This window comes from Scyliorhinus canicula, chromosome 14 (assembly GCF_902713615.1).
Source record: "Scyliorhinus canicula chromosome 14, sScyCan1.1, whole genome shotgun sequence".
NCBI lineage: Eukaryota > Metazoa > Chordata > Chondrichthyes > Carcharhiniformes > Scyliorhinidae > Scyliorhinus > Scyliorhinus canicula.
In genome coordinates, this window is record NC_052159.1 from 46,727,945 (window position 1) to 46,741,617 (window position 13,673).

General features: G+C 41.2%; 1 protein-coding gene across 2 annotated transcripts in view; it reads right to left on the reverse strand.

Moving 5' to 3' along the window:
- The window catches only part of pan3 (poly(A) specific ribonuclease subunit PAN3), a 238,230-nt gene that overhangs the window by 21,790 nt on the left and 202,767 nt on the right, over window positions 1-13,673 (reverse strand). The window contains exons 15-16 of one of the 2 annotated variants that reach the window (XM_038818382.1): window positions 11,469-11,598; window positions 2,086-2,150 (exon numbers count right to left, since the gene is read on the reverse strand). In XM_038818382.1, the coding sequence (XP_038674310.1) occupies window positions 2,086-2,150; window positions 11,469-11,598 (195 nt within the window). The remainder of the gene's footprint in view (window positions 1-2,085; window positions 2,151-11,468; window positions 11,599-13,673) is intronic. The other variant, XR_005463200.1, reaches the window with a different exon arrangement.

The following is a 13,673-nucleotide window of genomic DNA, read 5'->3' on the forward strand; positions in this document are numbered from 1 at the left end:
ATCATTCAAAACCCCAAACATTCAGGTAATTCGGTCTTGGTGTAACATACCTGTTCAATTTAATATGCTGTATATTAAATGGGCTTTTCTACATTGACAAGACATATTAGTTTGGGTGACTGCTTTGCTAAACACCTACACTCAATCGACAAGAATGACTTACATATTCCGGCCATTTGTCATTTTAATTCTCAGTTCCATTGACCTTGTCCTCAGTCTCCTGCACTGTTGTAATGAAGGTCAATGGAAGCTCAGGAAACAGCACGCACCTCATATCTTCATTAACCATTTTACATGAATCGGGATGGATCCTTCTCTGATTTTAACAGTTTCAGATCATAATGAGTATTTTAAATTTTCCAGGAAGCCCGTGCTGCTAATATTTCTGTTGTTTTCTGCCATTTACAAATCTTCTAAAATCACTTTCTTTTTTCTTTACCTGTACCATTGCCACTCCTTTTTGGCCTGTGACCATAATTTTTATTATTTAAGCACTCATGCTTTCCACTCTATTAAAGCCTTTTGATCATTCTTCCCTTCTCTGTCCACCCAGTCCTCAACCTTTCGACTTACATAGAAATAGTCACATTTCCAACTTCTTCCAGTTCTGAGGAAAGATCACTGACTTGGAAAATTAACTGCTTCTCTCCCCGCAAGAAGCTGCCAGACAGGCTGAGCATTTTTAGCATTTTCATATTTCATTCTCCACACACTTAAGTTTGCTACCACCTCAAAACATTTCAATGAGGCTGCTCAAATACAATTGGCCCTTATGACATTTATGCTGGTTGCTTCTACCCACATTCTCTTTTTTCCATATAATAAATAATTTCAATCTTAATGATTCCTAAAATTTTCCATGCCACAGGTGTTAAGGTAACCCAAATTAGTTGGATAATGCATTTATCACATTCCAATCCTCCAGTTCACATTTACACACGTCACAGCTGTGAAATATAATTTATTGGACCTCAGCAAATTCTTTCCTCATCTCCCTCCATATTCTAGGAAGTATGGGTCCTGCCACTTAACTTTCCTTTTTCCTAACTTACATAGCTAAAATGCATGAGCAATCAAATATTGCTTATTCTGCTCTCAACCATTGAAGAATTCACTTTTGTTCTTCTGGCAGAAAATAGTTTAGGAGGTGCGCAGCAAGTCTGTAATATGATTCACATCTAAATGGTCAACCTCTAAGTATTTTCAATGCTTCCTGCACTAAAATACAGCTACTATTTAATAATTCCAAATTAATGTTGCCATTAATAAATCAAATCACCTTAAACATTCACTCCCTCCATCACTGGCACACAGTGGCAGCTCTGTATACCATCCATCAGATACACTGGAACAACTCGCCAAGGCTCCTTCAGCAGCACCTTCCAAAGCCTCGACTTCAATCACCAAAAAGGCGAAGAATAACAGACACATGGGAACACCACTTACAATTTCCCCATTAAGTCACTCACCATCCTGAATTAGAATTATATAGACGTACCTTCATTGTCACCGAGCCAAAATCTTGGAACTCCCTGCTTAACAGTACTGTGATGTGCATAATGCGGCAGCTCACCACTAGCTTCTCAAACGCAATGAGGGATGGCCAATAAATTTTAGTCTCGTCAGCAATGACCACATCCCAAGAGCATAGGTTCTGATAGAAACTGGTTACAAGAAATGGCTCAAACTGTTGAGCGCATAAATACCATTGCTGCATGATAAAGGGCTACATTGACTTTCTTCAAAAAAATATGACCAAGTAAGAATATGCAAGTAAGAACAAATCAGATGGTTGTCCATTTGTGTATCAGAGGTGCCTGACAGTCAAACTACTGTGACGATGGTAGGAGAACTTTTTCATGTTCTCATCATGAAAAACAAGTTCTAAACTAAATTTTGTGAATGCCTACAAGATGTAATTTAATTCCACCTGCCTAATTACTGAGCTTATCCAATCTGGCCTAAACAAAATGAAATATCATATTCAGAATGAAAAAAATGGAAAGGGAGGGGTAGTGTACAGAGATTGGAAGATTAAGCCTGCAGCTTCATTTTCTAATGTGAGTTTCTGTAAATAAAGCTTACTCTGGCCTCTCATTGATGGTTCCCAGTTTTGCTAGTAGCCTAAACAGCCTTCCATTTTGCACCTCCTGCAAGACAGAAAACACACACAGATTAAAACAGAACAGTATCAATGTACAGCCAAACCATATGCCTGTTCAAGATACTGTCAAGATGCAATCGATGCTCAGTTTCAGTTCCACTAGGCTTTCTGGCTACAGACTTCATTATAACCTTCATCCAAACATGGTCAAAAGAGCTAAATTCCAATAACGAGGCGAGAGTAGCTACCATTGACAGCTTGGCAGCATTCATTAAGTGTGGCATTAAGGAGCTCCAGTAAAACTGAAGTCAAGGGATCGGTAACATTTTCCATTGGTTGGAGTCATAACCTAGCACAAAGAAAAGGTGGCTGCAATAATCAGAGACCATTCATCTCAGCCACAGGGCATCACATTATTGTAGGAGCTCTTCGGCGTAGTCTCCTAATTCCAATTATTTTCAGCTGCTTCAATGTCCTCCCTTCCAGTAGAAAGGCAGAAGTGTGGATGCTCTTTTATTATTGCAGTGTTCAGTTCCATTCATAGGTCCGCTGATAATGAAGCGGCAAGATCAGGACAACATTCATGTTTGAGCTGATAAATGGCAAGTAACATATGTGCCAGACAAGTGGCAGGCAATGATCATTTCCAACATGAGAAAATACAACCACCTCCTTTCAACATTCAATAGACTTGTTCCTTTCAACATTCAATAGTCTTCAAAACCCCCTACCAACATCAATCTGGGAGATCACCATTGATCTAAAACTTAACTGCACCAGTCAACTAAATACCATGGCTACAGAAACAAATTAGAGACTGGTTATTCTGCAATGGGCAATTCCCCTCCCATCTCCTGAAGCTTGTCCACCACTTACAAGGCAAAAGTGAGGGGTTTGATGGAATATTTTCCACTCGTCTCAATGAGTGCAGCTCCAACAGTACTCAAGAAACTCAACACCAGAGGACAAAACAGCCTGCTTGACCAGTATCCCATTCATCAGCTTAAACATTCACTCCCTCCATTATCAGTGCACCATGGCTACAGTGTGTACTACCTACAATATGTGCTTTCGCATTTGCCAAGACTTCAACAGCATCTCCCAAGCCTGTGAGTTCTACCATCTAGAAGCACAAAGGAAGAAAGCACACGGAAACATGACCACTTCCAAGTTCCCCTCCAGTTACATATCACCATAAGTAGGCGTAGGCCATAAAGCCCTTCATATTTGCTCCACCATAAAAGATGACTGAACGTCAATCTCAAACTGACACCCCCACCTTATCCCCATATCCCTTAATTCTCTTAAGTGCAATTCTCTTAATTCTCTACCTTGAATATATTCAGTGACTAGGCATTCACAGCCCTTTGGGATAGAGGATTTCAAAGAATTGCAGCCCTCAGTGAAGAGATTTTGCTTCACCTCAATCCAAAATGAATGCCTCCTTATCCTGAGACTATAGACACAATTTCCGCAGTTGGGCTAGTCCGGGGATCTTTAAAGATGACGGGCTAGACTCGGATCCTGGAGTCCTGCCATTATTTCAGACAGATCAAATTTTTGCCAGTGGGGGAAGCGGTGGGCCTTGAATCACACAAGTGAGGAACCCTAACTCAGCACGGCCATTTGAAATTAGTGTCAAGTTTGCTTGGACTCACAGGCCATTTGGTGCAAGTTAGAAAAAATGATTATCATGTCTTCCTGCAATTTCAACAGATTCTTTGTTGACATTTTCCGAGTGCTGTTATTACAGTCGAGGTCAATATAAATGCTTGGCTCCAAAAGCATTCATCTTAGTGGTGGCTTTGGAGTTCGCATTTTAATCGACAGTTTAAAGAGATGGCCATATTGATACGGTTACTGAACAGAACTTTGTTTAGAACAGATTGAACACTTGGTGATTTAAAATGTTTGAATGGCCTCATGTATGGGAATTTTTTAAAGCATAATCTATGAATGGGATCTCTGTAGTACTGTTGGAAGTTCAATTTTTTTTTCATCTACACATGACTCCTGAGGTCTGTCCATGGTGGATAGTGGATGAGTAGCTATGGAGGTATTATGAGTATGGATTGGCATGTAAAGGGCACAGGAATGGATGGAAGTGTGAGGGGGATGAGGGATGAGCATTAGAGTCCTGACCAGCTTCTAAACCAACTAGGACACAGTCTCAGCGAACCAGAGTGAGCCTCCAGAGTTAAAATTGAGTGTAACAGGGCCCGTTGTTTAATGGCAGGCTGGCTGAGCCAGGAAATCTCCCGACCCGAGCTATCTGCCTTGGTAATGACAATCCCACCTCATGCCCTCCAGTTCTAGACTTTCTAGCCAGGGTAAATAGCCTCTCTGCCCCACCGTGTTAAACTTTATCAGAACCACTTGTTTCATTGAGATCACTTCTAATTTTTCTACACTCATGTAGAGGCCCATTCTACTCAATCTCTCCACATGAGGACAACTCTCTCATTCCTGCATTGTTTTCCTCCTTTAACCAATCCATAATCATAGTACCCACAGGTCCATGAGCCTTTATCTATATGTAACAACCTATTCCGTGGTGCTATAATAAATGCCTTTTGAAATTTAAATATTCGACATCCAGCTACCTTTTTATCTAGTTATATCCTCAAAAAACTTTTCATAAATTTCTCTTTCATAAGACCATGTAGATTTTAGGCCGATTTTCTCAGATCCCTATTACTGTTTCCTTAATAAGAGATTCCAGCAATTTCCCAACAACCGATATCAGGCTAACTGGCTTGTGGTTCCGTGTCTTTTTTATCACTTGTTTCTTGACCAGCATAGTCACATTTGCTATCTTACAATTCACCGTTCCGGAATCTAAGGAATTTTGGAAGATTACCACTAATGCATAAACTGTGCCTGCAGCCATGTCATTTAGAAGCCAAGAATGTAGGCCAACTGGCTCAGGAGATTTGTCAGTTTTTAGCTCCATTACTTTCTCTGTGCTTTTCCCTTACTGACACTAATTACTTGAAGTTCCTCAGTCACATTAGACTCTTGGGCCAGAATTCTCCTGCCCCAAATCGAACATACAAATCAGGAGCAAAATGTTTGGCCATTCAATAAGACCATGGCTGATCAACTCCACATTTCTGCCTACCCCTGATAACCTTCATCCCATTGCTTATCAAGAATCCACCTATTCTACTTTAAAAATATTGAAAGACTGTTGCTGCCGCTTTTTGAGGAAAATGATACCTGGCTTACAGGGGTTGAGTTACAAGGACAGATTACTCAAATTAGAACTGTTTTCACTAGAATTTATAAGGTTAAGGGGTGATCTGATCAAAGTATTCAAGATATTAACAGGGAAAGATAAACTATTTTCACTCGTTGGAAATTCTAAAACTAGGGGGGCATAGTTAAAAATTAGGGCGAGACTGTTCAGGAGAGATTTTAGGAAGAAGCTCTTCACTCAAAGGGTGGGACAGGTTTGGAACTCTCTCACACAGACAGTCGAAGCTAGGCCAGTTGTTAATTTTAAATCTGAGATAGATAGATTTTTCTAAAGAAAAGATATTAAGGGATATAGGCCAAAGGCAGGTATGTGGAGTTCGGTCACAGATCAGCCATGATCTAATTGAATGGCAGGACAGGCTCGAGGGTTGAATGGCCTACTCCTGTTCGTATGTTCCTAAGATTAGGAATTCTAAAGTCGCACAACCCTCAGAAAAAACATTTCATCCCAGTCTTAAATGGGAGACTGCTTATTTTTAAACTGTAATCCCTCGATCTAGATTCTCCCGCCCTATTTATGTATTCAATTCCCCTTGCAATAAATTACAACAATCTATTAGTTTTCCTAGTTAGTTGCTGACCTGCATACAAAACTGTTGTGATTCATGCACGAGAACACCCTGATCCCACTGTATTGCGGAGCTCTGCAGTCTCACACCATTTAGATAATAATGCTTTTTTTCTTACCCCCAAAATGGACAATTTCACATCTTCCCACATTATATTCCATTTGCCAGATTTTTACCTACTCACTTAACCTATCTATATATTTTTACAAAATAAACAAAATACTCTGGATGCTGGAATCTAAGACAAGAACAGAGGACGCTTGAAAAACTCTGCAGGCCTGACAGCATCTTTCAAGAGAGAAACAGAGTTAATATTTTGCGCCATAGACTCTTCGTCAGAATTGAAAGGAGGGAGGGAGTGTAGCTTCCTTGCATCCTCTTCACAACTTACTTTCCTCCCTTTTGTGTCATCAGCAAATTTAGCAAACATAACTTCAGTCCCTTCATCGAAGTAATTTATATAAATTGTAAAAGGTTGAGGCCCCTGCCCCGATTCCTGTGACAGATCACTCATTACATCTTGCCGACCAGAAAATGACCCATTTATGCATACCCTGTTTCCTGTTAACTATCCAATCTTATTATCCATGCAAACATGTTACCCCCTACACCATGAGCTTCCCCCCCCCCCCCCCCCCCGAAATAACCCCTACACCATGAGTTTTATTTTCACAATAACCTTTGATGTGGCACCTTATCAAATGCCTTCTGGAAATCTAAGCAGAAGTACATCCATTCACAGCATGCTACTTCTTCAAAGAATTCCACTAAATTGGTTAAACATTATTTCCTTTTCACAGAATCATGCTGATTATTAACATATTATTATAGCTTCTAACATTTTTCCTATGACAGATGTTAAGTTAACCGGCCTGCAGTTTCGTGACAGGAATGGATGGAGGGCAGCAAACAAAATGACAGCCAAGGGGCATGGCTGAAAATCCTGCCAGAGTTTCTACCCTCTGCCATTTTCTCAAGGGCAGGAGTGGGAGTGAACCTTGAACAATCCCACTGATATTAACAACCCCATTGAGAGTGTGACAGGCTCATTAAGAGCCTGTCTCCAGTAAGTTTTCTGATTTTCTGCGAGGCAGCTGGGGTTCAGCAACTGATGGGTTTTACCCAGCTGCATGAATGTGGGAACTATTTTGTAAGATATGTAAGTTTTTAATACATTTCTATAATTTCAATTTAGGCAACCTCTCAGATTAGCAGTTGTGAGGTCAAATTGGGGGGTTTATGGGTCCTTGTATGCAAGCCAACGTAAAAAAATTTTTTTTTTAAATTTAGAGTGCCCAATTATTTTTTTTTTCCCAATTACATCCCAATGTAATGCAATTTAGCGTGGTCAATCCATCTACCCTGCACATCTTTGGGTTGTCGGGTGAAACCCAGGCAGACACAGGGAGAATGTGCAAACTCCACAGACAGTGACTCAGGGCCGGGATTCGAACTCGGGTCCTCAGTGCTGTAGGCAGCAGTGCTAACCACTGCTCCACATGCCACCCCTTGAAGCCAACTTTTTAATGCACTTATACAGACTTGACTGCTTACTTGGCTGCTCTCAACATGCATTCATGTATACTGGAAACTACATATATTAATATATGGGGACCTGTTCTTTGTAGACAGAAAGAAAAAGTACACACGCTGTGCCTATTTCAGCTAAATAAATTAAGTGACAACCAGGAATGCAACCACAACTAAGTTACAATACTCCAATTCCCCAAAGACCAACATGGTATGTCCCTTCCTGATTGTTTGCTGTACCTGCATGTTAAAACATTATATATCAGTCTTGTTGCCCACTTACTTAATCAGTCTATATCCCTTTGCAGCCCCTTTGTGTCCTCCTCACAGCTTACAATACATTCCCACCAAGGTTTGTATTGTAAGCAGAAGTCATTAATATAGGTTGCAAATAATCAAGGTCCCAGTGCTGATCCTTGTTGTACTTCATTATCTGCAACCTGTCAACTTGAAAATGCCCCATCTATTTCTTCCCTCTGCTAACCAATCCTCCATCCATGCATATATATCATCTCAAACTTCATGACCCTTATCTTGCCTATTATCCTTTTGAGTGGCACCTCGTGGATTTCCAAAAGGCATTCTAAGCATACTCTATCTCCTGGCTCCCTTTTTATCTACCCTGTTGGTTATTTCCTCCAAATAACTTTAATAAATTTGTCAAACATGATCTCCATTTTGTAAAACCATGCTGACTCCGTTTGATCATAATTTAATGTTCAAAGTGCCTTGTTAAGACTTCCTCAATAATATATTACAGTTTCCCAATAACTGATGTCAGACTAACTGGCCTGTAGTTCCCTCTTTTCTCTCTCACCCTCTTTTCTTAAATAGTGGTACAGTTCTGACTTTAAATCTATTGGAACCGTTCTCGACCATAAGAAATTCTGAAAAATCATAGAATTTATAGTGCAGAAGGAGGCCATTCGGCCCATCGAGTCTGCACCAGCCGTTGGAAAGAGCATCCCACCCAATCCCACACCTCCACCCCATCTCCGGAACCCCACCCCACCTTTTTGAACACTAAGGGCAAATTTAGCATGGCCAGTCCACCTAACCTGCACATCTTTGGACTGTGGGAGGAAACCGGAGCACCCGAAGGAAACCCACGCAGATACAGGGAGAACGTGCAGACTCGGCACAGACAGTGCTCCAAGCAGGAATTGAACCTGGGACCCTGGAGCTGTGAAGCAACGGTGCTAACCACTGTGCTACTGTGCTGCCCGTCATAACCAGTAATAATAATAATTATTATTGCCACAAAGTAGGCTACATTAACATTGCAATGAAGTTACTGTGAAAATCCCCTAGTCGCCACACTCCGGCGCCTGTTCGGGTACACGGAGGGAGAATTCAGAATGTCCAAATTACCTAATAGCACGTATTTCGGGAGTTGTGGGAGGAAACCGGGGCACCCGAAGGAAACCCACGAAGACACCGGGAGAACGTGCAGACTCCGCTATGAAGCAACAGTGCTAACCACTGTGCACCATGCATCCATTATCTCTGCGGCTATCTTTTTTAGAGTCCGAGGAAGGAGGCCGTCAGGTTTTAGGATTTGTTGGCTTTTAGGCCGTTTAGTTTCTCTAATACCTTTTCCTCTCTTCCTATTAATTCCTTAAAGTTCCTTATACTTATTGTCCCTTATTTAGCCTCCATTTCTCATACGTAATTTGTCTTCAGCTGTGAGGCAGAATTTGTTCAATGTTTTTGCCAGTTCCTCATTTTCCCTTGATAATTCTTCCTATCTCTGCATCGAAGGGACCAACGTTTACTTTCGTTACTTTAGTATTTGCAAAGGTGACTCATCCAAATTAAACTATGTTAAACTGTAGGTAATGGAGGATCTTCATTAAATTTAAAGCAGCTGAAATTTGCAATATTTTTCATTTGGTTGTTGTCTGCTGGTTGTCCAACTGAACTTCAAAACAATGGCTAGATTCCTTTTCTGGCTTTCTGGTTTTAGTGTAAAAACTTAGTTCCTTTAAAGGATTTAAATAGCCTCTTTCATAACCAGCAGGCATGCTTAAGTACTTTATAGACAATGAAACACTTTTGAAATGCAATCACTGAGGTAATGCAGAAATTTGAAAATGCTTGATAGTGACGGCACCAGAAATAGGTGTTTTGATAATAAACTGAAAGTGACATATATCATGCAGGAAACAAGTGAATTACAGGGAGTTCAGCGAAAGCTATCCGGAATAGTAAGTGATATGTCTGCAATGCCGAATTAAGGAAATCAGTGCAGAGAGCTAGCTTTGCACCTATACCAGATGCCTCGGGAGGAAAATATTCTGCCAAAAACATCACATTGATATAAATTACATCAAGATTAAGCTGTCTTTTACTGGAATATGGCCATCAAGAATTTAACTCGAGTGGACTCATTGTTATGATCAAAATTTTCATTGTGAGAGCGCTTCCTATACTTGTCTAGCTCATGAAGGAAACAATGGCCTGTGTTGAAAGATTTTGAATCTAGAACCGAACATGAATTTTAAATTAAGTTCTCCGGGGAGAAGAGTCTGCTTTCCTGATATTAGACGTGTGTTAATAAATCCAAGACCAGTTTACACAAACTACTGAAGATGATTCATTTAGGAACGAGAAAGAATACCTTGCAATGCAGGTGCGTACGTGGGGAAAGTCAAACAGATTTCAGCCCATGTCACTGAAAAGGGATAAAGACCCAGATCTTCTGGATAGCACTGATGTTGAATATACTGTGTGTGTGAAGATTTCTACAACCTAACTCTTGGTTTTCAGCCAGGATTTCCCATTCCAGCTAAAACATCAAACAGTGAGCGTAAGAATCTCCAGGGAAAATCATGTAGTGCAAAGAGAGATGGAAGAAGGGAGTCATATCCTCTTTTCACAAGAGGATTAACATAGCGTATTCAAGTGAGGTCTTGAAGGTCCAAGTCTTTCAGTAAGTGAGTGCACTACTGAAAAGGTGAGTGGATGAGATGTGTAGGTCATTGAAATGGATAGGTTAGTCAGTGAGTGGATAGACGGGTCGGGTGTGTAGTTGTTTGGTGATGTGGTTAGTAGGGTGGGATCGGGATGGGGAGATAGTTGGATAGTCAGGAGGATAGCTTGGTCCATAGTCGGATTGGCTTGGAGGGGTGATGGGAGTGTTAATTGTAGTGCTCAGTTTAGTTACACTGGCTGACCACTGAATTAGACCAGGTATTAAAAGGTGTAACGTTTTCAGGGTAGGCTCGCAGGTAAGTCCTGCATATCTACCCCAAGTCTTTGGCCTGAACTTGGGTTTAGTGATTTTTGCGAATCGCCCTAGTCAGCACAAATCAGTCTATTGGGATGTTTAAACTTCCTGGGCAATTACAGTGTGTGTGCGCACACAGGATTTCTGTGGGGTCTTGACGCAGATCTTCCAACAATCCGTAGGCCAGAAGATTTCGGCCAAAATTTTATATAATTTCCTGACTGCATGGGTGTGCTTTGATGCGGTATTGAGATGATAAAAAATTAAAATATTTTAGTGGCATTACTTGGAAACAACAACAAGAAATGTTAGGTAACTTCACAAAAGAACAGCACGGTAGCATTGTGGATAGCACAATTAGTTTACAGCCCCAGGGTCCCAGGTTTGATTCCGGCTTGGGTCACTGTCTGTGCGGAGTCTGCACATCCTCCCCATGTGTGCGTGGGTTTCATCCGGGTGCTCCGGTTTCCTCCCACAGTCCAAAGATGTGCAGGTTAGGTGGATTGGCCATGATAAATTGCCCTTAGGTGTCCAGAAAATTGCCCTTAGTGTTGGGTGGGGTTACTGTGTTATGGGGATAGGGTGGAGGCGTTAACCTTGGGTATGGTGCTCTTTCCAAGAGCCGGTGCAGACTCGATGGGCCGAATGGCCTCCTTCTGCACTGTAAATTCTATGATAACATTTACAATGTACATTTTCAAAGAAAATCTGTATTTAAATCTGGTACCAGCACCTTATTCCTAATCAATGTACATGTAACCTAGTTTAATTTTTTTACCTTCATCAGATCATCTTCTATTACATCATTTCTCATCTGTGCAGCATCCAATTGCGTGTAAAAACGTGCGCCAATCATCGGCATAATATCATTTACACTGCGTAGCCGGTTTTGGTCAGTCAGCAAATATCTAGATTAAAGATTTAAGAATAAATTAAGATTTTATACTTTGATCTACAGTGTATGCCACATTCCTCAACAACTTCTCCCCCCGCTTTCTTCTCCATACCAATAACTGCCCGTTCTTTCCTAATAGTTTTCCTACCAGCAATAAATGTACTTGGTAAGGAAAGGTTCCAAAAATATACTTTGCAACTGGAAATGACTGTTTCCTTCGAGTACATTCATTTCTCAGAATCAAGTCTGAATGCTTTGTGGTCATAATGCCTATTTTCAGAGCAAAAATCCTTGCATAAGTCTTCAGTATTTTGATCATTTTGAATCCAAATTATTTTCCGTTTCACACTTATTTCCAGTTTCACAATTTCGCTATCTCAAAGACTAATGCCTGTAATTCCTTCTTCACTTTTAGCAACCAATTTTTACTCACCTTTCTGTCCTCCAAAAACTAAGTAGCACCAGGGTTGGTTTGGACTCGGGCTTATGTCCAGGCATTGCACTCAAATGGGGAACCCTCCAGGTAACTGTTTCATTTGAGCATAGTGTATGGCTACTGTAATTTGCAAACATTTCACTGGTCACTTCCTTCATGTATTTTACTATGAATTTTACTTGTGTCTTAATAGATTAGACTGGAGTGGGTGCGCTGATTTGTAGAGGTACAAATACTCTTAGTACCAAGATCTTAAATAATTTGTAATGCAACTCTGGGTGGCACTGTGCTCCACGCTGCTAATCACTTCACTTGTTTTGCCTCTGCTTCCCATTTTCTACCACTGGGTGCCTCAAAGGTCCTCTCTCTTTCTACCTGCTTTTTGTCTCATTCGGAGTATATTTGTCCATTTTCATTGTTCTTGATGCTTGTCTAGCCATATACTTCTATAGTAGGATATGACCCACCCACTACTCCACTGTACTGACCACCACCACATCTTGTTGCTTCTGGCTCTTAGGCCTTGTACAATAGTCATCCAATAGTGCTCAATACATGCTAATGGGCCAGCTGCTGGTTCCATGGTCTCCTAATTCTGTACGGATTTCCAGCATTAATTCATGAACCTAGCCATTTGTTCTTTAAAGATGGTTTTGCAGCTTAAAGCTTTGAAATTACCTTTGGATTCAGAGTGATAACAGAGGTGTGGGTATTCAGGATTTGGATAAAGGGCCGGGTGAAGTGCATAATAGAAAGTGTAAGAGGAGGGCTAGGTGCTTGGAAGTAAGGGAGAGATTGAAACTTGGAAGAGGTAATCATAGGAAAATGAACCAGAGTTGTGAGCAAAGGGAAGGCAGTAGAAGCAAGCAGAGAGGCTAGAAGAATGAGCACGAGGAAGTGAGTACAAAATGCAGGGTTGAATACTAGACAGAGGATGTGGTTTGAATGGGTAGAGGGGGCAATGAAAGTGATGAGTTAGTGATATAGAAGAGAAGGGAATTCTGCACAAGATCATAAGACATAGGAGCAGAATTAGGCCATTCGGCCCATCGAGTTTGCTCCTGCCATTCAATCATGTTTCTCATCCCAATTCTCCTGCCTTCTCCCCATAACCCCTGATCCCCATATTAATCACCTAGCTCTGTATTAAAGACAGTGATTTGGCCTCCACAGCCTTCTGTGGCGATGTGTTCCACAGATTCACCACCCTCTGGCTGAGGCCGTGTCCTCTGGTTCTAGTTTTTCCTACAAGTGGAAACATCCTCTCCATGTCCACTCTATCTAGGCCTCTCAATATCTTGTAAATTTCAATAAGATTCCCCCTCATCCTTCTAAACTCCAATGTGTACAGACCCGGAGTCCTCAACCGCTCCTCATGTGATAAGCTTTTTGTTCCAGGGATCATTCTTGTGAAGCTCCGCTGGACCCTTTCCAAAGCCAGCCCATCCTTCTGTAGATAAGGGGCCCAAAACTGCTCACAATACTCCAAATGGGGTCTGACCCGAGCCGTACACAGTCTCAGAAGTACATCCCTGGCCTTATATTCCAGCCCTCTTGACATGAATGCTAACATTGCATTTACCTTCCTAACTACCGACTGAACCTGCACATTAACCTTAAGAGAATCTTGCTCTAGGTCTCCCAAGTCCCTT